The sequence below is a fragment of the Salmo salar genome, chromosome ssa09 (assembly GCF_905237065.1).
Source record: "Salmo salar chromosome ssa09, Ssal_v3.1, whole genome shotgun sequence".
NCBI classification, from domain to species: Eukaryota; Metazoa; Chordata; class Actinopteri; order Salmoniformes; family Salmonidae; genus Salmo; species Salmo salar.
The window spans coordinates 89,570,272-89,597,077 of record NC_059450.1 but is presented as its reverse complement, the minus strand read 5'-3'; the positions used below and the strand labels follow the sequence as shown (position 1 = coordinate 89,597,077).

General features: G+C 43.7%; 1 protein-coding gene across 1 annotated transcript; it reads right to left on the bottom strand.

Annotated features, from left to right (window-relative positions):
- Window positions 1-1,427: 1,427 nt before the first annotated feature.
- On the bottom strand, window positions 1,428-24,831 carry LOC106612131 (cysteine-rich and transmembrane domain-containing protein 1). The gene is made up of 3 exons (XM_014213020.2): window positions 24,570-24,831; window positions 10,628-10,957; window positions 1,428-2,603 (listed from the first exon to the last, which is right to left on the bottom strand). Exons 2-3 carry the CDS (start codon window positions 10,935-10,937, stop codon window positions 2,500-2,502), a joined length of 414 nt encoding a protein of 137 aa, XP_014068495.1. The 5' UTR covers window positions 10,938-10,957; window positions 24,570-24,831; the 3' UTR covers window positions 1,428-2,499.
- Window positions 24,832-26,806: the final 1,975 nt, after the last annotated feature.

Genomic DNA, 26,806 nt, shown 5'->3' with positions numbered 1-26,806 from the left:
TCCACCTCCTGTCTGCCTCCCCACTGGGGTTCAACCCCTGTGTCTACCGCCTGTCTGCCTCCCCACTGGGGTTCATCCCCGTGTCCACCTCCTGTCTGCCTCCCCACTGGGGTTCAACCCCTGTGTCTACCGCCTGTCTGCCTCCCCACTGGGGTTCATCCCTGTGTCCACCTCTTGTGTGCCTCCCCACTGGGGTTCAATCCCTGCAATCACTCGTCAAATCCACCTCCTGTCTGCCTCCCCACTGGGGTTCAATCCCTGTGTCCACCTCCTGTCTGCCTCCCCACGGGTTCAACCCCCGTGTCCACCTCTCCACTCCCCAGCCAAGGTCACGGCAGTCCAACGTGACTCGCCAGCCAAGGTCACGGCAGTCCAACTTGACTCCCCAGCCAAGGTCATGGCAGTTCAGCAGTATAAAAAGACTCGGATCTATCCTGAAACCAATTAATTACTAACCATAGAAATCTATAAACACACTCACAACCTCTACTACAGTAAAACACATTCCAGATACTACCTCTCCAGTAAAACACACACCAGATACTACCTCCACTGTAAAACACACACACCAAATACTACCTCCACTGTAAAACACACACCATATACTACCTCTCCAGTAAAACACACACCAGATACTACCTCTCCAGTAAAACACACACCAGATACTACCTCTCCAGTAAAACACACACCAGATACTACCTCTACTGTAAAACACACACCAGATACTCCCTCTACAGTAAAACACACACCAGACACTACACATACAGTAAAACACACACACACACACCCAGATACTACCTCTCCAGTAAAACACACACACACCAAATACTACCTCCACTGTAAAACACACACCAGATACTACCTCTACTGTAAAACACACACCAGATACTACACCTACAGTAAAACACACACCAGATACTACACCTACAGTAAAACACACACCAGACACTACCTCTAGTGTAAAACACACACCAGACACTACCTCTACTGTAAAACACACACACACACACCAGACACTACCTCTACTGTAAAACACAAACACACCAGATACTACCTCTACTGTAAAACACAAACACACCAGATACTACCTCTACTGTAAAACACACACCAGATACTACACCTACTGTAAAACACACACCAGATACTACACCTACTGTAAAACACACACACACACACACACACACACCAGATACTACCTCTCCAGTAAAACACACACCAGATACTACACCTACTGTAAAACACACACGCACACCAGATACTACCTCTACTGTAAAAGACACACCAGATACTACCTCTCCAGTAAAACACACACCAGATACTACCTCTCCAGTAAAACACACACCAGATACTACCTCTCCAGTAAAACACACACCAGATACTACCTCTACTGACTAAGACCACCAGAGAGTGAAAGACACCAGACAATGTTGACTGTTTTGGGAATAATTTATTCTTAACGCAAGATTCTCATGTAAGGCAAAGTCATCTACATAAACATTCACCATTTAAAAATGTTTTCATGTTCTCTCCTTCAAGGAATGAGGGTATTAAAAAGAAAATAGCAATCAAATCATATTCATTCAGGATTAAAAAATTCAAACAGGCAAAAATGTTGCAAGCATAGGAACAATATTACATGAAATCAAACATGAAATCTTCATTGTCATTGTCTTTCAAAATGCATTCAATTTGTTGTCATAGGATTCATCTTAAGAAAAACAGGCAACCACAGTAGCTGTTGTGCAAACATAACAGAGAGGATAGTTCAAACTTCAGCATCGTACAGTAGGGGGTTGGCAGGGGGTGGGGTCACTGTAGCTTACTGGCTTCCATTGGTCTAGGTAGCCATGATGGATAGGGCATAGATAGACAGTCATTTGATATGGTGTTTTATGGTGTAGGGAATAAGGGGTGGTTTGACTAGAGCTTTGTTTGGGAGGAGGGATGGAGGGAGGCAGGAGAAGTACCTTGCAGAGGTAAGAGGTTAAAGTGCCCAGGAGAGAAAGTGTGTACGCATGTGTGTGTGTGTGTTCGTTCGTGCATGCGTGTCATCTACAGCAGAACGCCTGAGATCTGAGTGCATATTCTGTGTGTCGTCTTTGAGCAGGAGTTTGTGTTCCACAAGAAGCATTATCTACAGTACAGCGCCTGAGATTTAGGGAACATACACCGGCTACACTGCTACAGAGCAGAGCACAGCCCTGGGAGGGGCTCGGTCAGGTGCGGGAGCACAAGAAGATAGAGGTTATCATATAATGCTACCATGGGTCAGGAGGTACAGGGGTTGGGGCTGGACAGCAGGAGTACAAAGGTTAAGGAGAGAGAGAAGGATTAAGGTGGTAAGGTCAGATGGAGGGATAGTGTGTTAAGTGAGACTGGATCAGGGGTTTACACTCAGAGGTCAAAGGTTAGGTTAAGATGAGAGGGACTTTGCGTTAAGGGTTGGGAGGCAAAGGGTAAGGGTCAGAGCAGGTAAGGGTCAAAGGTAAATGTCAGAGGTTATGTGAGCATGTCCCACAAGCAGCAGCAGCAGAGAGCCGTCCAACAGGCAGTCAGACACGTGTCGCCTGAATCATCTCGTCTCCTCTCCTCCACCACGTACACTAGAGAGAGGAGAAAGAGAGGTAGACATTCATTTAAAGTTAAACCTTTACAACTGCCAGTAAAACATGTTTTATTGTCACATACACCGGATAAGTGCAGTAAAATGTGTTATTTTACAAGGTCAGCCATATAGTACTGCGCCCCTGGAGCAAATTATGGTTAATAGATCTGCTCAAGGGTACAGACAGATTTTTTTCACCTTGTCGGCTTGGGTATTCAGACCGACGACCTTTCAGTTACTGGCCCAACTCTAACCGCTAGGCTACCTGCCACAATTGCAATACACACGTGACGCACACGTTGGCCTAACAACCTACTCTTCTTGTTATCTTTGGTACATTTGCTGTTAGTCATTAATGTGCACACACACAACTTCTGAAGGCTGCCATCTTGAGTGAGGTAAGCTGTGTGTTACCTGAGTGACAAGGTACTGCCGCAGTACAAAGGGACTGTTCTCTAGCAACAGTTGCCAGGCAGTAAGTTACGCTGCCTTCATAACCAAGTGGGAAGGTAGTATTTACCAAGTACAACTGGAAAACATCTATTTGAATGGCCCTCCAACTGGTAATTACTAGTGTGAAACTCATCTATCATCCTGAGATCCCACTTCTTCCACCTGCTGACCTCTGAAATTACCTCGATAAACAGCATTTTTCGGCAGTTTAGTGCAACAAAAAATTATTCATAAAAAGCAATCTATTAATATGTTTTTAACACTATCATTTGTTTACAAGCATGATAGCTGTACTTTAGTTTATGGTTTAGGCAAATTGTTGGCCATTAGCCAATCAGTGTTTCTCAAGTTCAAAGCACATAAATGCGTCCAACTAGTATTTACGACTTCACAACTGGTAAATTCCCAACTCCCACTTGGTTATGAATGCAGCATTAACCTCCCATTGCCTGGTTTCTTAAAGGGGCAGTCCACTATTCACCACTGAGAGGGTCTTATACAGATAAACAAACAAAGGGCAGTCTGGAAAGTTCACTTCCTGCTTTAGACAACACCTTTAAACAATGCCCCTTTAATCATGGTATGACCAGGACAAAATAGTTAATTCAAGCAGAAAATGATCTGGCTATCATGTGATTAGCTTCAACATAGAAACCTTCCACTTTAAGAACACACACCAGGATACTGATATAAAAAGGACAATATAAAACAGCCTCGTTAGTCTTTTACTTTGGACGCTGATAGTGTTCTATCAAATCAAATTATTTTGATGTAGGGAAATTGACCTTTGAATAACCTAATACTTGCCAATCCTAATACTTGCCAATCCTAATAGCACAGGTAATGGAAACGTATTGAATGAAAGACGATTGTGTTAGAATTAGGGTTGCAAAGGGAGGGTGTATTACTGGAAACATTACAATTTTACCAGCAAACTACCAGAATTTTGGTATCTTTCAAAGATGTTATGTAATCACAAGACATCTATCTAGTGACCCTTTTGGGTACTTATCACAGGTGTCTGTAATTATCTCTGGCCCTCTGTGTGGGTTTACCACACGTAAAATATATTAAATCATTAAATATGATGATTTTAAAATAAATTGAATGACAAAAGCTGTAAAACATTACCCTAAATTTAAACAACGTGGCTCGATTCGGGCGTATGTAGCAAAATGTGAAATTGTGTTTTTCCACATCAAATAAATAGCTAGAAAATGGTATATCATACACTACAGTTGAGGAACATTGGGAAAGTAATTCTGCTTTGAAAGTTGATAAACTTGTAACCTCACTTTTGAGAAAATGGACCTTGAATATTTTGGTGCACCTACTGGAGAGCTCTTCTTTGTCTACACCCATTCAGCATCGTTCACACCTTCTTAAGCTTTATCCCCACCCAGCTCTTTAAGGATTCACATGTGAGGCCATGTACTAAACAACCAAAGATTTCAAGACTAAAGGCTGGTTTATACTAGGGGTGTGTTCGTAAATTCAATCTGGAGCGCCAAAGTTTGCTCAGAGTGCGCTCCGGGCATTCGTAAACTCAGAGCGTTTTGCTCTCGGAGCATTCAGAATGCACACTGGACGCTCTGGCCAAGGAGTAGGGTTGATCCGAGCGTTCTGACCTAACAACAACAGTCAAGCCCCCAAGCTAATGTTGGCTAGCTACTGCCAGACACAAATGAAGGAACAGCTCACTGACATTTTACTCGCCCTAGCGGAGCTGGTTAGGCTGTTTTTATGTTATCCAGAGTGTTTGTGACTGCAACTGTGCTGCTGGCAACAATTTAATCATGCTTTTTTTACTGACACCAGCCATATTCAACTGGTGTTAAGCGTTCGTAAATTCGTCAGTTATTCTGCGCTCTGGAATCGGAGTACATAGCCAGAGCGAATTCACCAGCTACGTCTAGCGACAGTTGTCACAGCGACATCATTAACATTCTATTGAAATTGTTATTGCATAGTGGAGTCTTTTGTTTAGACATGTAGCTATGAACCATAATGCCATCTCATAACATTACTACCCTGCATGAATCTAGCAATGCAAATGGCTCTGAGACACAAATAATATTACTACACAGACCATACACGTAACGTTAGCTAGCGAGCCAGCCAGGTAACTTTAGCTAACTAGATAACAGTACGCTTTAACTGAAATGAAAACGACTGACAAAATTAGAAACGTGTAATATCTGAAAATGTAGCTAGCTAGACTATGGACGCTTCTCCCACTCTGTCACGGTTGCCTTAGTTTGAAGATGTAAATCAGGAGACAGGTGTTTTACACAACAGCCTTCTGTGTGTTCTCTTTTCGACTCTGTCTGCATATTTGCAATCAAATGCCAAAATGTTCTCCATCTCCTTAGCTATCATACTCTAATTCCACCAGGTATTCCACTGATTTGAAAACCCGGTCCTCCAGAAAGTGGAGACCAACATGTTTGCAGTTCTACTACATGATATCTTTCAAAAAGTCTCGTTAGAAAGGATTACCTACACATACTGACCAACTCATGTTATAGACAGAAGCATGCTACATGGCAGACCAATCCAAAGTCATCTCTAGGCATTTCCAGCCCATCCATTATCTCAGCAAATCATGGCTAGCAGGAAGGTCCCTGACTTTTTCCTTAGCTAAAACTAGGCTCGTAATTTAACAATTGTATTCGTATTTACAGATGACATACACGTTTGTAATTAAGACACATGAAAGTTCACATGTTCCATAAGCCATTTCTGCCGAAAATAAGCATTTTGATTTTAAAAAATGGTTTATGTTTAAAACGCCTGGTTTCCTGAAATGAGTCGCAAATATTAACTATCAACTTAGTGAATACCATATGTGTTTAATATGAGGATTTCAGCATGAAATATCCTTTAACTTTTTACACACCTATTGATTTGACTATGTCAGTATGTCTTTGTCGTCAATGCTTTGGCGTCAAACTGGTGGCAGTGGGAAAAACAAATCAATTGAAAATAATGCCATTGTTGATTAGATGCTTTTTTCATTAATTAGTCAATTTTCTCTTTAACCATATGATCTATCTACCAGAAACTCATGGACAATATGGAAACAAAAATATATATATAAATAAAAGTCAAGGGGTCTGAATACTTTCTGAAGGCACTATGTGTGTGTGTGTGTGTGTGTGTGTGTATACACACACACACACACACACACACACACACACACACACATACACACACAGTGCCTTCAGAAAGTATTCAGACCCCTTGACTTTTTCCACGTTACAGCCTTATTCTAAAATGGATTAAAAATAAGAATTCTAAGCAATCTACACGCCATACCCCACAATGACAAAGCAAAAACAGGTTTTTTGAAATTTTTGCAATGTATTAAAAGTAAAAAAAAAACAGAAATACCATATTTACATGAGTATTCAGACCCTTTGCTATGAGACTCAAAATTGAGGTCAGGTGCATCCTGTTTCCATTTGATCATCCTTGAGATGTTTCTACAAATTGATTGGAGTCCACCTGTGGTAAAATCAATTGATTGGACATGATTTGGAAAGGCACACACCTGTCTATATAAGGACCCACAGTTGACAGTGCATGTCAGAGCAAAAACCAAGCATGAGGTCAAAGGAATTATCCGTAGAGCTCCGAGACAGGATTGTGTCAAAAAAAAATTCTGCAGTACTGAAGGTCCCCAAGAACACAGTGGCCTCCATCATTCTTAAATGGTAGAAGTTTGGAACCACCAAGACTCTTCCTAGAGTTGGCCGCCCAGCCAAACTGATCAATCGGGGGAGAAGGGGCTTGGTCAGGGAGGTGGTCACTCTGACAGAGCTCTAGAGTTTCTCTGGGGTGATGGGAGAATCTTCCAGAAGGACAACCATCTCTGCAGCACTCCACCAATCAGGACTATATGGTAGAGTGGCCAGACAGAAGCCAATCCTCAGTAAAAGGCACATGACAGCCTGCTTGGAGTTTGCCAAAAGGCACCTAAAGACTCTCAGACCATGAAACCAAGATGTAACTCTTTGGCCTGAATGCCAAGCATCACGCCTGGAGGAAACCTGGCACCATCATTACGGTGAAGCATGGTGGTGGCAGCATCATGCTGTAGGAATGTTTTTCAGCGGCAGGAACTGGGTGACTAGTCAGGATCAAAGGAAAGATGAATGGAGCAAAGTTCAGAAAGATCCTTGATGAAGTCCTGAGCGCTCTGGAGCAGGTTCTCAGACTGGGGTGAAAGTTCACCCCCCAACAGGACAACGACCCTAAGCACACAGCCAAGACAACGCAGGAGTGGCTTCGGGACAAGTCTCTGAATGTCCTTGAGTGGCCCAGCCAGAGCCCGGACTTGAACACAATCGAACAGCTCTGGAGAGACCTGAAAATAGCTGTGCAGAAACGCTCCCCATCCAACCTGACAGAGCTTGAGAGGATCTGCAGAGAAGAATGGGAGAAACTCCCCAAATACAGGTGTGCCAAGGTTGTAGTGTCATACCCAAGAAGACTCGATGCTGTCCAATGTGCTTCAACAAAGTACTGAGTAAAGGGTCTGAATTCTTATGTAAATGTGTTATTTCAGACTTGCAATAAATTAGCAAAAATGTATAAAAACCTGTTTTTGCTTTGTCATTATGGGGTATTGTGTGTAGATTGAGGGGAACAAAAATATTTAATACATTTTAGAATAAGGCTGTAAAGTAACAAAATGTGGAAAAAGTCAAGGGGTCTGAATACTTTCCGAAGGCACTATATGAATACATTTTTAAAAAACATATTCAAGTATAAATGACCAAATTGATGATAGATTGCCATAGATGTTCTGTTAATTACCTAAATTACTTAAGATTCTGGTAAATTACTGGTAGCTTTGTAGCCCTAGTCAGAACTGTCTGAACCACTGGTTCCCAGACGTTTCATAATGTACTGGATTCACCTAGTCAAGGCCCTGAAGTAACTCATCTGATTCACCTAGTCAAGGGCCTGAAGTAGCTCATCTGATTCACCTAGTCAAGGGCCTGAAGTAGCTCATCTGATTCACCTAGTCAAGGGCCTGAAGTAACTCATCTGATTCACCTAGTCAAGGGCCTGAAAGTTCAGCGTGGTGAAGAAGCACAGCAGCGCCTCTTCAACCTCAGGAGGCTGAAGAAATTCGGCTTGTCACCAAAAACACTCACAAACTTTTACAGATGCACAATCGAGAGCATCCTGTCGGGCTGTATCACCGCCTGGTACGGCAGCTGCTCCGCCCATAACCGGAAGGCTCTCCAGAGGGTAGTGAGGTCTGCACAACACATCACCGGGTGTAAACTACCTGCCCTCCAGGACACCTACACCACCCGATGTCACAGGAAGGCCAAAAAGATCATCAAGGACAACAACCAACCGAGCCACTGCCTGTTCACCCCGCTATCATCCAGAAGGCGAGGTCAGTCAAGTGCCTAATCCAGGCACTTGTCATCTCCCGTCTGGATTACTGCAACTCCCTGTTGGCGGGGCTCCCTGCCTGTGCCATTAAACCCCTACAACTCATCCAGAACGCCGCAGCCTGTCTGGTGTTCAACCTTCCCAAGTTCTCTCACGTCACCCCGCTCCTCCGCACACTCCACTGGCTTCCAGTTGAAGCTCGCATCTGCTACAAGACCATGGTGCTTGCCTACGGAGCTGTGAGGGGAACGGCACCTCCGTACCTTCAGGCTCTGATCAGGCCCTACACCCAAACAAGGGCACTGCGTTCATCCACCTCTGGCCTGCTGGCACCCCTACCTCTGCGGAAGCATAGTTCCCGCTCAGCCCAGTCAAAACTGTTCGCTGCTCTGGCACCCCAATGGTGGAACAAGCTCCCTCACGACGCCAGGACAGCGAAGTCAATCACCACCTTCTGTAGACACCTGAAACCCCACCTCTTTAAGGAATACCTGGGATAGGATATAGTAATCCTTCTAACCACTTACTATTGTAAGTGGTTGTTCCACTGGATATCATAAGGTGAATCCACCAATTCATTTGTAAGTCGCTCTGGATAAGAGCGTCTGCTAAATTACGTAAATGTAAATGTCAGTACAGGTGCATCAAAGCTGGGACCGAGAGACTGAAAAACAGCTTCTATCTCAAGGCCATCAGATTGTTAAACAGCCATCACTAACATTGAGTGGCTGCAGCCAACATACTGACTCAACAACAGCCACTTTAATAATGGAAAAATGTATGTAATCAATTTATCACTAGCCACTTTATATATATAATGTTTACTTACCCTACATTACTCATCTCATATGTATATACTGTACTCTATACCATCTACTGCATCTTTCCTACTTGATGTAATTAAATGTATCACTAGCCACTTTAAACAATGCCACTTTATTTAATGTATACATACCCTACATTACTCATCTCATATGTATATACTGTACTCTATACCATCTACTGCATCTTGCCATCTTGATGTAATTAAATGTATCACTAGCCACTTTAAACAATGTCACTTCATATAATGTTTTCATGCCCTACATTACTCATCTCATATGTATATACTGTACCCTTTACCATCTACTGCATCTTGCCTATGCCGTTCGGCCATCACTCATTTATATATTTTTATGTACATATTCGTATTCATTCCTTTACACTTGTGTGTATAAGGTAGTTGTTGTGAAATTGTTAGGTTATATTACTTGTTAGATATTACTGCATGGTCGGAACTAGAAGCACAAGCATTTCGCTACACTTGCATTAACACCTGCTAACCATGTGTATGTGACAAATACATTTCATTTGAAGTAGCTCATCTGATTCACCTAGTCAAGGGCCTGAAGTAGCTCATCTGATTCATCTAGTCAAGGTCCTGAAGTACCTCATCTGATTCATCTAGTCAAGGTCCTGAAGTAGCTCATCTGATTCACCTAGTCAAGGGCCTGAAGTAACTCATCTGATTCATCTAGTCAAGGGCCTGAAGTAGCTCATCTGATTCATCTAGTCAAGGGCCTGAAGTAACTCGTATGATTCATCTAGTCAAGGGCCTGAAGTAGCTCATCTGATTCATCTAGTCAAGGGCCTGAAGTAGCTCATCTGATTCATCTAGTCAAGGGCCTGAAGTAGCTCATCTGATTCATCTAGTCAAGGGCCTGAAGTAGCTCATCTGATTCACCTAGTCAAGGGCCTGAAGTAACTCATCTGATTCACCTAGTCAAGGGCCTGAAGTAGCTCATCTGATTCACCTAGTCAAGGGCCTGAAGTAGCTCATCTAGTCAAGGGCCTGATGATTAGTTGACAAGTTGAATCAGGTGTGCTAGCTCGAGAAAATATCAAATACCTGGAACAGCTGCGGGTCACAGAGGAGAGGTTTGAGAACCACTGGTATAAACAACATTGTTCCCAAAGCACATCCAGTCTCTTTGCATACCAGGTAGTCAAGGCAAACAATATCGTATCCTACCCTCTACACCCCTCCCATTCTCCCTCTCCTCTTCCTCCCCTCACCTTCTCGTGCTTATCTTCCTCCCCGCCCTTCCTCACCCCTCTTCTCCCCTTTCTTCTCTTCCTCCCCTCCTCTCATTCTCCCTCCCCCCTCTCTCTCACCTGTGTTTTTGGGTGCCTCTCCATACATGGGTCCTGGGGGTGGTCCTCCCTGCCATCCAAACTGGGGCTGTCCTGGGTACGCCCCCTGGTAGGGGCCTGCTTGTCCCTGGCCAGGGTAGGGTCCAGGAGGGCCTCCGGGGCCAGCAGGGTAGTTGGGGTAGGCCGGGTTTTGAGGAGGGAATCCACCAGGCTGCTCCATGTTGACGGGGTAGCCCTGGGGAGGGTATCCCTGCTGAGGATAGCCCTGCGCAGGGTAACTGGGTGCCGTGGGGCCTGGGCCCTGGTACGGAGGAGGCTGCTCAAAATTCATCTGCTAGACAACAGAGACACCTGGAGAAAGAGAGGGGAAAGGAGGGGGAGAGCTAATTTGAATGTAACTGAACTGAGAAAGAACGAGGAAGGACCATTTATGAAAGTAAATGGAAAAGAAAGGAGCGAGATTGGAGGAGGAGGGACAAACAAAAGTATTGTTGCAGTTTCACAGCCCTGCAAAATCAACACAGGACGGAGATAAGAGTCCCATTAGTCAGTGGTTGTCATGGCCAGGAGTCCCTAGAAGTCCCATTAGCCAGTGGTTGTCATGGCACAGAGGCCTTAGGAGTCCCATTAGCCAGCGGTTGGCCAGGAGTCCATAGTTAAAGACATTCTGAAAAGAGGCCCTTGATGATTTAACTGTTGTCATGACAACACACGTTTCTAGAACATAAAGGTTTCCCCCCTAGAGAGCTATGAACTAGGTCAGGGGTGGTCAACCCTACTGCTGGACAGCTACAGGCAGTGCAGGCTTTCGTTACAGAAGGTCTGGAGCAAAGCTCTCCAGTAGTAGAGGTTGAGTACATGTCCAGGTTAATAACCTTAGTATCACTGGTGTATCACCGGTTTCCCTGTGTAAGTCATACGCATGGCCAGGGGCGCAACTTTCACTGGGGACGGGGGGACGGGGCATGCCGCCCCCACCTCACATTCTGAAAATGTTTTTTGTCCCTCCAAGTTTTATTATTGGAATGTGATACAAAACGAGGCAATGGTGTGCTTTAGGACCATGCGGACGCCTCCGACCGGTCGGGTAGGCTGTTTGGAGTGTTTATCTAATTGGATAAAAAAAATGTATAATAATAATAATAATGGCCCCCCAACTTCTAAAACCAAAGTTGCGCCCCTGCGCATGGCCACATCCTTCTAGTTGTATTTCTAGAAACACAAAGCTCTGTTCACAGCTAGTACAAACAGAGCCGTCATACCAGAGAAATCTGCTAGCTAGCGGTTTTAACCCTTCTATGAGGAAGTATTTACACACACATGATCTTCCAACTGATACATTTGCTAACACCCTAAAAGAAGTAGTAAAGTGCAAAGAGACTAGTATTGCATATCTTTCTCATGGAATCATACAAAGCCTGAGTGCATCGTGACTCACACCCCTGAACCTGAAATGGAGTGGCCTAGCCTCTCTGCCCTCTACCCAGCTAACAATACACACACAGAGTAAGGAGAGACTAAAACACAGTAAACAGAGTAAATAATACACGCTGTAAAACAATGAAGTGGCTACTGGCTGTGACTACTAGCTGTGTGTGAGCGAGCGGACTCAAGAAATAAAGTCTATGTAACAAGGTAGATGTACATGTAAAACATTCTGCTGGTTTAGATTCTAGGCCTAGAAGACCATTAAGCCCTACGTTGGGTCTGTTTAGTAGTGAAACACTGCCTCTCCCCCATCAGAGGTGAATGCCACAGCACAACAAACTGCAGGACAGAAAGGAAACGGACCAGTGCTGTCTCTCCATCCCTCGCTGGGCTATTTTCACACACACACAGTGTTTACTGTAAATACCTGAAGCCGAGTGTCCGTCAGTCCCTCCCTCTCACACTCTGGAGAACATCACCTGACCAGATCATCTCTGGGTCATTTCATGTTTTCACGTGTATCTGACTTATTGGCGTTCAAGCAGGTAGAAATCCATCCGGTATGACGTAGCACCGTGATAAAGTCAGGTAGCATCACTAAAACTACAGCTGAACTGTAGGTAGATGTATTGTATTATATACCTGACTATTCCCCATTTGAGCTCATTAGCTAACACAACACAGACACGCATATACATTACCGTTCAAAAAGTTTGGGGTCACTTAGAAATGTCAACAGTGAAGAGGCGACTCTGGGATGCTGGCCTTCTAGGCATAGTTCCTCTGTCCAGTGTCTGTGTTCTTTAGCCCATCTGTTATTTTTATTGGCCAGTCTGAGATATGGCCTTTTCTTTGCAACTCTGCCTAGAAGGCCAGCATCCCGGAGTCACCTCTTCACTGTTGAGGTTGAGACTGGTGTTTTGCGGGTACTATTTAATGAAGCTGCCAGTTGAGGACTTGTGAGGCGTCTATTTCTCAAAGTAGACACTAATGTACTTGTCCTCTTGCTCAGTTGTGCACCGGGGCCTCTCACTCCTCTTTCTATTCTGGTTAGAGCCAGTTTGAGCTGTTCTGTGAAGGGAGTAGTACACAGCCTTGTACGAGATCTTCAGTTTCTTGGCAATTTCTCGCATGGAATAGCCTTCATTTCTCAAAACAAGAATAGACTATTGAGTTTCAGAAGAAAGTTCTTTGTTTCTGGCCATTTTGAGCCTATAATCAAACCCACAAATGCTGATGCTCCAGATACTCAACTAGTCTAAAGAAGGCCAGTTTTTTTGCATCTTTAATCAGCATAACAGTTTTCAGCTGTGCTTACATAATATCAAAAGGGTTTTCTAATGATCAATTAGCCTTTTAAAATAATAAACTTGGATTAGCTAACACAACGTACCATTGGAACACAGGAGTGATGGTTGCTGATAAATGGGCCTCTGTACGCCTATGTAGATATTCCATAAAAATCAGCCGTTTCCAGCTACAATAGTCATTTACAAAATTAACAATGCCTACACTGTATTTCTGATCAATTTGATGTTATTTTAATGGACAGAAAATTAGCTTTTCTTTCAAAAACAAGGACATTTCAAGTGACCCCAAACTTTTGAACGGTAGTGTATACTCACAGAAACTAGCATCTAAAACAACACCACATGACCCCTCTAACCTCCTTCTCCCTGATCCGTATTATAGTCATCAGGCAAAACGGACCTCACCTGTTCCTGGCTGTACCGGTCACCTGGCAAACCCTGCACCACACTGACTCATTTGCCCCAGTGAAAAGCTTGAGTTTGCCTCTCTTATCTCTCCATTTAACCCACCCTTTACATAAATATAATTGAATGACTTGGTAGTGGTACAAACAGCTAGGTCTTCAGTTGTACAGTGTTAGGTTCTAAATGAACCAAGTAAAACTCACGGACGATTAGTAAAGCTCAAACCAAGTTCATTCACCCAAAGGATTGAACAGCTGAACAGACAAAAAAATTGTTTCAACTATATTGAAAACATTTCCAAATACCCCAGTATACCGCCCAAGCCTACCATACAGTTCTATAGAGAGTGATCTCAGTATAAAACTGAAATCTGAAAAACAAAGACCCAACTGTGGGAGAGAGACTCCTGACTGTACAACTGAAGACCCTTTTTCAATATCGTTGAATCTATTTCTTGGAAGTTTTTCAACACATTTTAATATTCGTAGCTACTTAAGTAAATACCTGCAGTCAACTTGTACAATACATTAAGAGATAAAGCAGATCACCTTAATTTCACCTGTCACATTATGAAGATCACCCAGAACAGTTGAGCCAGTCATGTGTTTGTTTGTAAATAGCCCAACAGGATTAAGCGGGAGCAGGTGCGTCCAGCTGTGTGTTGACAGGAGTCACGTTTTCTATTGTAAGTCAGCAGGTTTTTTTTGCTTCAATAGATTGATCAGGGACGTAAAGAAGAGTATTGAGGCCAAGTCAAACGGGAAAAGAAATAAACCGCAACGGGTGGTGGTACTTGGATTTTAAAAGTTGCACGATCCTACTTTAAAAAGTGGCAATATTTCGAGAATAAAGTCAAAATTTGTAGAATAAAGTTTACATTTTTTGAATTAGGTCACAGGTATATTTCAAGATTAAAGTATGGGATAACTGCATGTCTCCCTGTCCCTTTCTGTGTGCTCGCCACCGCTGAAATGCCTGAGTTAGAAGACTGGTGAAACTATACTTTAGAATTGCCTTTATAAGAAGGAAATCCTTGCTGTTTTAGCACATAATAACCACATTATTATAATCAATAGGACCTGGAAGAGGTTGTGCCACAGATTATTTTCAGAAGGAGAAACCATGTTTACATATATTGGTAGAGACCGGCGGGTTGTTTGTGTATGCAGGTGTGTGTATGCATTCAAGTTGTGCCTATGCAAGCGTGTGTGTGTGTATTCAGGTTGCATGTATACAGGTGTGTGTGTGGGTGGTTAAAAGTAGGGGCAAAACCAGCAAATGGCCATTAATCTAATACACTCATTCAAACAGGCGTCACTGTGCACTAATGCTTATCAATTTAACAATCTATTAACTAATTCAAACAGGCGTCACTACTCACTCACGCTTATCAATCTAATAACTCGCACACACCAAGTTTCCCCTGGCAATTTCAGACTATAGGCAAACACTAACGGCCATGGTGCTTTATGAGCAAACAAACAACGTTCTTGTCACTGAAAAACCTGTGTTTCAGACATAAGGGAGTGGATGGCGGCAAATGTTCTACTTTTAACCTCTTGACGGTCGCCTAGGATAGGGGGCGCCACAGCGCATTTTGAAAAAAAAGTGTGCCCATTTTAAACGGCCTACTACTCAAACTCAGAAGCTAGGATATGCATATAATTAATACTTGTGGATAGAAAACACCCTAAAGTTTCTAAAACTGTTTGAATGGTGTCTGTGAGTATAACAGAACTCATATGGCAGTCAAAACCCCGAGACAGATCGAAACAGGAAGTGGAATTCTGAATTGCGAACTCAAATTCATCACGTTGCCTATTAATCACACCGTGAGCTATGGTTCATTGAGCACTTCCTATTGCTTCCACTAGATGTCCCCAGTCTTTACAAAGTGATTTGAGTCTCCTACTGTGAAAACTGACAGAATGACACGCTGTGGAACGCGGTCACACGGAGAGGGCCATCACCATTATGACGCCGGCGCCCCTGGTTACCCTCCCCTTTCGAAAGGTTTTGAAACACAATGCAATCGTCCCCCTCGAATCTTATTGGAGCTCTCGTTGAAAAAGGCCCTACAGATTTATGTTATACAACGTTTGACATGTTTGAACGAACCTAAATAAGAAAAAAATGCATTTTGTTGAAAGAGTAGCCCCGCGCACGTCGGAACTTTTGGTGAAGCCTTCAGAATGCGCTAACAAGAACAAGCTATTGGGACGTAAAGGATTAACTTTTTCGAACGAAAATACATTTGTTGTGGACCTGGGATTCCTGGAAGTGCCTAAGGATGAAGATAATCAAAGGTAAGGGATTATTGACAATAGTATACAAGACTAGATGTGATATGCGATTGTTCCAAGATGGCTAGCCTATTGCAATTGCTAGCCTATTGTTCTGAGTATCGCATCCCCTTTTATCGCAAAGTGTGATTACCCAGTAAAGTTATTTTTAAATCTGGCATTACAGGTGCTTTCAAGAGATATTCATCTATAAATCTTAGAATGACAATATTACATTTTAAAAATGTTTTCGAATAGTAATTTAGTAAATTGTAGCTCTGTTTCATCGGATGCATTTGAGGGAAAATAGTTAGTCAACGTTACGCACCGATGTAAAATGCTGTTTTTATATATAAATATGAACTTTATCGAACAAAAGAATGCATGTATTGTGTAACATGATGTCCTAGGAGTGTCATCTGATGAAGTTTGTAAAAGGTTAGTGCTGCATTTAGCTGTTTTTTGGTTATTTGTGATGCATGTGGTTGGTCGGAAAATGGCTATGTGGCTACTTTTACGATATACTCCTCTAACATAATCTAATGTTTTGCTTTTGCTGTAAAGCCTATTTGAAATCGGACAACGTGGTTCGATTCAGGAGAGGTGTATCTATAAAACGATATAATTTGAAAAAAAAAGTGAAAAAAAAAATTATAACATTTTGTTATGCTAATGGCGATATGATTTTTCGCTGGATGTCCGTTCCGAGGCCGCACAGGGGTTAAACTCGGACAAAACAGAGATGCTAGTTCTAGGTCCCAAGAAACAAAGAGATCTTCTGTTGGATCTGACAAATAATCTTGATGGTTGTACAGTCGTCTCAAATAAAACTGTGAAGGACCTTGGTGTTACTCTGGAACCTGAGCTCTCTTTTGACGAACATTTCAAGACTTTCAAGGACAGCTTTTTTCCATCTACGTAACATTGCAAAATCAGAAACTTTATGTCCAAAAATGATGCAGAAAAATGTATCCATGCTTTTGTCACTTCTAGATTAGACTACTGCAATGCTCTACTTTCCCGCTACCCAGATAAAGCACTACATAAAACTTCAATTAGGGCTAAACACGGCTGCTAGAATCTTGACTAAAACCAAAAAATGTGATCATATTACTCCAGTGCTAGCCTCTCTACACTGGCTTCCTGTTAAGGCTAGGGCTGATTTCAAAGTTTTATTGCTAACCTACAAAGCATTACATGGGCTTGCGCCTACCCATCTTGCCGATTTGGTCGTGCCGTACATACCTACACGTACGCTACGGTCACAAGACGCAGGCCTCCTTATTGTTCCTAGAATTTCTAAGCAAACAGCTGGAGGCTGGGCTTTCTCCTATAGAGCTCCATTTTTATGGAATGGTCTGCCTATCCATGTGAGAGACGCAGACTCGGTCTCAGCCTTTAAGTCTTTATTGAAGACTCATCTCTTCAGTAGGTCCTATGATTGAGTGTAGTTTGGCCCAGGAGTGTGAAGGTGAACGGAAAGGCACTGGAGCAACGAACCGCCCTTGCTGTCTCTGCCTGGCCGTTTCCACTCTCTCCACTGGGATTCTCTGCCTCAAACCCTATTACAGGGGCTGAGTCACTGGCTTACTGGTGCTCTTCCATGCCGTCCCTAGGAGGGGTGCGCCACTTGAGTGGGTTGAGTCACTGATGTGATCTTCCTGTCCGGGTTGGCGCCCCCCCACGGGTTCGTGCCGTGGGAGAGATCTTCGTGGACTATACTCGGTCTCAGGATAGTAAGTTGGTGATTGAAGATATCCCTCTAGTGATGTGGGGGCTGTGCTTTGGCAAAGTGTGTGGGGTTATATCCTGCCTGTTTGGCCCTGTCCGGGGGTATTGTCGGACAGGCCACAGTGTCTCCTGACCCCTCCTGTCTCAGCCTCCAGTATTTATGCTGCAATAGTTTATGTGTTGGGGGACTAGGGTCAGTGTGTTATATCTGGAGTATTTCTCCTGTCTTATCCGGTGTCCTGTGTGAATTTAAGTATGTACGTTCTCTTGCTCACTCCCCCTCTCCCTCCAGGACTCATTGCTGTCCCCAGTTCACCTGGTTGTGCTGCAGCTCCAGTTTCAACTGTTCTGCCTGCGGCTATGGAACACTGACCTGTTCACCGGATGTGCTACCTGTCCCAGACCTGCTGTTTTCAACTCTCTAGAGACAACAGGAGCGGTAGAGATACTGTGAATGATCGGCTATGAAAAGCCAACTAACGTTTACTCCTGAGGTGCTAACCTGTTGCACCCTCTACAACCACTGTGATTATTATTATTTGACCCTGCTGGTCATCTATGAACATTTGAACATCTTGGCCATGTTCTGTTATAATTTCCACCCGGCACAGCCAGAAGAGGACTGGCCACCCCTCATAGCCTGGTTCTTCTCTAGGTTTCTTCCTAGGTTCCTGCCTTTCTAGGGAGTTCTTCCTACCCACCGTGCTTCTACACCGGCTGGGTTTCTGTACAGCACTTTGTGACATCAGCGGATGTAAGAAGGGCTTTATAAATACATTTGATTGATTGACTAAATGAGAAGAGACCCGGAGTTGAGTCCCTGTCAGTCACTGAATGAGAAGAGACCCGGGGTTGAGTCCCTGTCAGGCTGCCCTGTGAATTTGCTACAACATTCTGCTGAGTTGCCTAGGCGAAATCGGTGCATAATGGCAACTATTAATGATTTTACCCATGGTGCTTTACTAAGAGTAGTATTTCCCCCTTATGGCCTCCTAACGACTACAGGCTAGCAGGCTATGTGAGCACACTAAATAAAACAAATGAACGTGGGATCCTGGGGACCGGGGGCTGTGTGTCCCATGTCAAGCTGTTGTCCCATGTCACTGATCTGCGTTGGATCTGATCGTCACAGGTCTCAGGTATGTGTAATTTTAACTGACTTGTCCGGAATGGCCTGTGCATTTCCGAACGTCACTGCTGCAGTAGAGAGAGAATAATTTATAGTGCTGCTGCTGCTGCTCTTGCTTTGGAGAGGAGCGTAGGACGTGTAGCTTGCTGCTGGCCAATCACAAGTCATCAAAGTGGCAATAGGCTACAGACATAGAGCCTTGCTCCTTGTGTTGCAAGAGTTAGGAGATATCTAATCAATGGAAGAAGGAATTAAAATGATGGTATTAAAAGTTAAAAGGAGAAGGATAGGCTACAATGCCCAAGAGCCAACAGGTAGGCTACTACTTAATATTCTGAATGGAGTTGTTGTTATTTGTAACTGTAGGATGTGAAAGCACATGCATTGCAGCCTCAATTAGCCTAGCTAGCTAACATTAGCTAGCTTGACTAGCTTCTCGCTCCGGTTTGATGCCGTCAAGACAGGTACAACATAATGATATTTGATGACAAATAACTTCGCTATGGCAGTTATTAGTCTACTATAGCGTGAGTCGGCCTGGTGCCTCTCCCTCCCTCCTCCCTCCCTATGTCACTCGCTCACAGTACGATCCCTCCCCCGCTTGCTAGAGTGGCACCTCTCTCCCTTCTCTCACGCTTTATCAGCTGCGGTTAATAAAGTAGTTTAAAAAAATAATTTTCTGCTGCTTCCCTCACTGGGATCGGATCGGGTCTGGATCCGACCAGGTTTATTCACAACGTATCTAGTGGTCCTCGTGTCCGTTCGGAACGGGTCTCTATATTTAAAAAATGTTTTATGCATATCGGGACTGGGCTCGAAAGCCCCAGGTCCATTTCAGATCGGGTCCAACTTTTTGGACCCATGAAGACCTCTATTACATCGGCTATAAATAAATAATCACTGATTTAACATGACTTGGTTGGTAGCCTAGCATAATATCTCCTTTCACTATCCATCTATCGCCGATGTCTTCAAGGATGGGAGGAACGAAGGACGCATAGGTTATCCCAAAACAGGGGCATCATCTCAGTTATGACGTTAATTTAGGCTACCGCTGGTTGACCTTATAGCGGCTAGTGGCTAGACCTGTTAGGTTAGATTAATGGACCGTAAAATGACGGTTTCAGACGGGGCTTTAGCCAAACCCCTGTCCCATGGCTATGTAAGGTAAATGACAGGGGTTTGGGGGCAGCCCCTGAACCCGACAGGGAAGCGATATTCTTCTCCACACAATCCATAGCTTACATTCACAAGATACAACACATAGGCCTATGAGGTTACTGCACTGGAATTGTACATAAAACACCATGCCATCACACACACAGAGTTAACCTTTCATTTTGACATGTAGGCTGCTGGCCTCGCTGTTCTCTCTAAAATACTATGCAAGGTGTTGGCATACGCAGGGGATTAACTAATAACTGCCCCCCTCCCCCACAACACACATCTCTACCTATGTATGTAGCCACATGTACTTGGAGGAAATACCTCATCCAGTCTGTGTGATTCAGAAAGGGACAGGGAGACATGCAGTTATCCCATACTTTAATCTTGAAATATACCTGTGACTTAATTTTTTTTAAATTGACTTTATGCTCAAAATATTGCCTCTTTTTTAAAGTACTATCCATGCAAAAAAATATATCCAAGTACCACCACCCATGGCTTTTTAGTTTTTGTTCATCACTTGGCCCTAATACTCTTCCAGAAGATTCTCAAGGTAGGCTACAATAGAATGATTTTTGTTCAAAATGTGTGGTTAAGAACAAAAACACAATTACATTATATATGCAGTGCTGTTCTTTGTTTCTATTCAACAAATTAGGCCTACACACAGGGGCGTCATGCACCCCAAAAATCTGAGGGGGCACAAAGTACATGAGAATGGCTGGTAGGTGCTCCGGAGGGGGTTATGCCCAGTCTCGAAATGGTAGAATTTTGAATTTTTCAAACACTTGAAACAGCCTTTTCCTGTAATCTAGAGCCATAGTCATTATACTTAGTTCTATGTAAAAAAAAATAAAAAAAAATAAAGATATTCAGAAAAATAAACATCTCAACATACCTCTTGAGCTCTCTGTAAGAATACTCTGAATATCTAAACATACCTCTTGAGCTCTCTGTAAGAATACTCTGAATATCTAAACATACCTCTTGAGCCCGCTGTAAGAATACTCTGAATATCTAAACATACCTCTTGAGTTCTCTGTAAAAAATACTCTTCTGTAGGGACGTCTAGTTTTCCTTCACAGAAAATAATGCAACACGTTCAGCAGAAAACAGCTTCATTTTCATCAGATGACAACAGAAGTGCAACTCTATTTGGCTGGCAGACACAAGTAAATGAGCTTACAATGAAGAAAGCCATGTATTCTTTGCAAAAACGATACATGGCCATCATATTTATAATGTTTATCACAGAAAGAATGTAGCTAGCTACATTTCCTAATGTTTTGTTTAAAGTTCATCTTGCAATATACCAGAGGAAAGGAGGCTGGTTACGCAGAGAAAGTACCAGAGAAAATAAGCTACACATCAGTCGGAGCACTGTCTGCTGACAGAATGTCAGTTCCTGAATTCTCATCCGAGTGGAGAAGTGGAACTGAAGCACAAAATGAGTCTGATGCCAAGCAGTAATTACAATAAGAAGCATTTTACATGCGTTTACAAAACACAGCAACATATTTCTTATGCGTTAATCTTTTTTTCCCTGCATTAATGAGACCCTTAAGTTTAACTTGCTAGTTAATCTAAGTAAGTGCCTGAATTAATATGGTGACGGGCATCATATTGTGTTAACTTTCAGCCGTGTTGACGAAGTCAAAGCTCTTTAGATTAGTTATTTGTACAGCTGCCACCATCTTGATTTCCTTGCATTTTTTCTCCTCTCCCCTCATCTCCGAGCAGAGTACAGGCCCGTTGCCCTAGCGACTACACACAGACAGTGTGTAGCCTACACATGCTGCTCCAGAACCAGTACTGTTATTCCTTCAGACAAGCATGCATCAAAACTTTGTTCATTTGCACAATGTCTCTCATTCACATTCGCTTGTAAATGTCCAAATGCACCAAAAATGACATTTAGTAGCTCCTACCTATACATGTAAACTCAGCAAAAAAAGAAACGTAATCTCACTGTCAACTGCGTTTATTTTCAGCAAACTTAACATGTGTAAATATTTGTATGAACATAAGATTCAACAACTGAGACATAAACTGAACAGGTTCCACAGACATGTGACTAACAGAAATTGAATAATGTGTCCCTGAACAAAGGGGGGGTCAAAATCAAAAGGAACAGTTAGTATCTGGTGTGGCCACCAGCTGCATTAAGTACTGCAGTGCATCTGCTCCTCATGGACTGCACCAGATTTGCCAGTTCTTGCTGTGAGATGTTACCCCACTCTTCCACCAAGGCACCTGCCAGTTCCCAGACATTTCTGGGGGGAATGTCCCTAGCCCTCACACTCCGATCCAACAGATCTCAGATGTGCTCAATGGGACTGAGATCCGGGCTCTTCGCTGGTCATGGCAGAACACTGACATTCCTGTCTGGCAGGAAATCACGCACAGAACGAGCAGTATGGCTGGTGGCATTGTCATGCTGGAGGGTCATGTCAGGATGAGCCTGCAGGAAGGGTACCACATGAGGGAGGAGGATGTCTTCCCAGTAACGCACAGCGTTGAGATTGCCTGCAATGACAACAAGCTCAGTCCAATGATGCTGTGACACAACATGACGGACCCTCCACCTCCAAATCGATCCCGGTCCAGAGTACAGACCTAGGTGTAATGCTCATTCCTTCAACGATAAACGCAAATCCGACCATCACCCCTGGTGAGACAAAACCGCAACTCGTCAGTGAAGAGCACTTTTTGCCAGTCCTGTCTGGTCCAGCAATGGTGAATTTGTGCTCATAGGCGACATTGTTGCTGGTGATGTCTGGTGAGGACCTGCCTTACAACAGGCCTACAAGCCCTCAGTCCAGCCTCTCTCAGCCTATTGCGGACAGTCTGAGCACTGTGGAGGGATTGTGCGTTCCTGGTGTAACTCGGGCAGTTGTTGTTGCCATCCTGTACCTGTCGCGCAGGTGTGATGTTCGGATGTACCGATCCTGTGCAGGTGTTGTTACACGTGGTCTGCCACTGTGAGGACGATCAGCTGTCCATCCTGTCTCCCTGTAGCGCTGTCTTAGGCGTCTCACAGTACAAACATTGCAATTTATTGCCCTGGCCACATCTGCAGTCCTCATGCCTCCTTGCAGCCTGCCGAAGGCACGTTCACACAGATGAGCAGGGACCCTGGACATCTTTCTTTGGTGTTTTTCAGAGTCAGTAGAAAGGCCTCTTTAGTGTCCTAAGTTTTCATAACTGTGACCTTAATTGCCTACCGTCTGCAAGCTGTTAGTGTCTTAACGACCGTTCCACAGGTGCATGTTCATTAACTGTTTATGGTTCATTGAACAAGCATGGGAAACAGTGTTTAAACCCTTTACAATGAAGATCTGTGAAGTTATTTTGATTTTTACAAATTATCTTTGAAAGACAGGGTCCTGAAAAAGGGACGTTTCTTTTTTTGCTGAGTTTATAACTTTATGAGTTAGACTGCCTGTTTTTGCAATTTGTATATTTTTTTTTGTGCTCATTAGCATATGTAGTTAGCAGCCTCCATTGAAATGCGCTATTACTTATACAAATTTTATTAGCATTCTGATAGACGCCCAATGGGATTTTTTTGCGTCTTTTAGCACCCCCTTGTGTACTAAACCGGTAATACCACCTATCTTGGTATGACCAAAGGGCGGTATGATGACATACTGGACACCGCCCAACCCTAACGTATAGTTCGAGGATTACACTGAGAGTGAGTGTATGGTTCCAGTATATGGTGAGAGAATGGAACATACTTCTCTAACACAATAAGATCCCATTCCTAAATGAGTAACTGTCCAGGGTTATAATAGTGACCTAGGCCTATTAGAACCACAGCCAGCTGGGCCATAGATCACACTCATCAAGAGATGACTGTTGGAATGGAAAGAACTGGGATGATATTTCAACATTGTGCGATTGATAGTCTAAAACACGCTCTCAATTAGGTTTATTTTTCCTGCCACGTCCTTCATAGGCTAAATTTATAAGGGGGGCTTTGCTGTGTAATAGTCTATTATCAGGCGTCTCTGCAGTGTTGTTGGAGGGTCTCATGTTAGCCTACAGTGTTGTTGCATTGATGACATATTAATGGTACAAAACACTTTACTTGCATCTTCGGCTTTATCAACAACTAACTGCTTGATACCATTTTTTTCTACAGCGTCGTATATAGGCCTATTGTTGATTTTCTATGATTGCTTAATATTTTGAAAGTGGCCTAAAAAAATAAAATTAAAATAAAAAGAAGTCATTGTATCACGAATTCTATCATAACTAATGATATGTCCAACACGACTTTCTCCCTTTCATTCAATAGCGGCAATTTATGTAAAAAAGTATTGTTGGATACAATGGTTCCGGAGAAACAGACCACTGCGTGCTCGCTACAACAAGAATCATACAATACCTGCACAGGGCCACAGCCCAAGAACAACGATGTCGAGTTGCAATTGTCCAACAGTCCGCAACTTCGAGTTAGGCAATATTCACAGACATATGGAGCTCAATATAATATTATCACCTACCTTAAGAGAAATGATATCCCTTATCAATAGACAGTCCAGCTCCTCTTCAAAAAAAAACCTCCTCGGCGTGATCTATATTGCTAATTTCTTGTCTTTTTTTTTACCGCACTGAACGACCACCTCGTCTTAAAACTCAGTGCGTATCTCTCGGTTGTGTGGGAGCCGTGACGTCATCCCGATGGTGGTGCGAGGGGTTTGCATAGGGAAAACACGTTGTTTTCACGGACCAATCAGGGCGAAGAGCGGTGAGACGGGATTCAGTGGTGACCACTGATCATCTGACTTGCTTGGTCATTCATTATACATCACAGAAAGATGTTACGAAATACACAGAAATAGGACACTGAATGTGTCTTATAAATTGAGCAAGCTATACTTATCCTTATCTAGCTTCTTAGATTAGATTGATTAATATTTATATATTTGTAACTGTATAAAAATTACAATTTAACTAATACAGAGTCTACTTTACTTGCTTATAAAAGTCAACACAACAAACACAGACGTGAAATTGTGTTTATATTTATACAGCATAAATAGACTGATGATAAAACTAGTGCTTTTTAGGCTACCACGTCATAGGTCCTGACATGGCCCCTCACACACATAATACTGTATCCACTAATCACATGATTTCATGATTTTGTGAATAGGTTTGATATAATGAACAACAGAGTAGCCTTATTCCCTAGTGTGGGCTACAGAACAGTTCCATGACAGATGCAACGTCTTCTTTCCACCAGCAGAGGTCAGTCTTCACTCACTTACTCTCCTCAGCTCCTGTACCAGTATTTTCTCTAGTACCTAGCTCCCTAGCACAATCTCTACTCTAGCCCCTAGGCCCTAGCACTACAGTATCTCTACTCTAGCTCCTAGCCCCTAGCACTATCTCTACTCTAGCTCCTAACACATTCTCTAATCTAGCCCCTAGCACAATCTCTACTCTAGCCCCTAGGACCTAGCACTACAGTATCTCTACTCTATCTCCTAACCCCTAGCACTATCTCTACTCTAGCTCCTAGCACTATCTCTACTCTAGCCCCTAACCCCGAGCACTATCTCTATTCTAGCCCCTAGCACTATCTCTACTCTAGCTCCTAACCCCTAGCACTATCTCTATTCTAGCCCCTAGCACTATCTCTACTCTAGCTCCTAACACTATCTCTACTCTAGCTCCTAGCCCCTAGCCCTATCTCTACTCTAGCTCCTAGCTCCTAGCCCTATCTCTACTCTAGCTCCTAGCTCCTAGCCCTAGCCCTATCTCTACTCTAGCTCCTAGCCCCTAGCCCTATCTCTACTCTAGCTCCTAGCTCCTAGCCCTAGCCCTATCTCTACTCTAGCTCCTAGCCCCTAGCCCTATCTCTACTCTAGCTCCTAGCTCCTAGCCCTATCTCTACTCTAGCTCCTAGCCCTATCTCTACTCTAGCTCCTAGCTCCTAGCCCTATCTCTACTCTAGCTCCTAGCCCTAGCCCTATCTCTACTCTAGCTCCTAGCCCCTAGCCCTATCTCTACTCTAGCTCCTAGCTCCTAGCCCTATCTCTACTCTAGCTCCTAGCCCCTAGCCCTATCTCTACTCTAGCTCCTAGCTCCTAGCCCTATCTCTACTCTAGCTCCTAGCTCCTAGCCCTAGCCCTATCTCTACTCTAGCTCCTAGCCCCTAGCCCTATCTCTACTCTAGCTCCTAGCCCTAGCCCTATCTCTACTCTAGCTCCTAGCCCTAGCCCTATCTCTACTCTAGCTCCTAGCCCCTAGCCCTATCTTTACTCTAGCTCCTAGCTCCTAGCCCTAGCCCTATCTCTACTCTAGCTCCTAGCCCCTAGCCCTATCTCTACTCTAGCTCCTAGCCCTAGCCCTATCTCTACTCTAGCTCCTAGCCCTAGCCCTATCTCTACTCTAGCTCCTAGCCCTATCTCTACTCTAGCTCCTAGCCCTAGCCCTATCTCTACTCTAGCTCCTAGCCCCTAGCCCTATCTCTACTCTAGCTCCTAGCTCCTAGCCCTATCTCTACTCTAGCTCCTAGCCCCTAGCCCTATCTCTACTCTAGCTCCTAGCCCCTAGCCCTATCTCTACTCTAGCTCCTAGCTCCTAGCCCTATCTCTACTCTAGCTCCTAGCTCCTAGCCCTAGCCCTATCTCTACTCTAGCTCCTAGCCCCTAGCCCTATCTCTACTCTAGCTCCTAGCCCTAGCCCTATCTCTACTCTAGCTCCTAGCCCTAGCCCTATCTCTACTCTAGCT

What these genes read in the sequence shown, in the direction of transcription:
- LOC106612131 (XM_014213020.2), bottom strand. Translation starts at nt 10,937, where the DNA reads ATGAATTTTGAGCAGCCTCCTCCGTACCAGGGCCCAGGCCCCACGGCA. An exon ending in AGAGGCACCCAAAAACACAG is followed by an intron (nt 2,604 to 10,627) that starts GTGAGAGAGAGG and finishes TCCTCTCTCTAG; the next exon opens with TGTACGTGGTGGAGGAGAGG.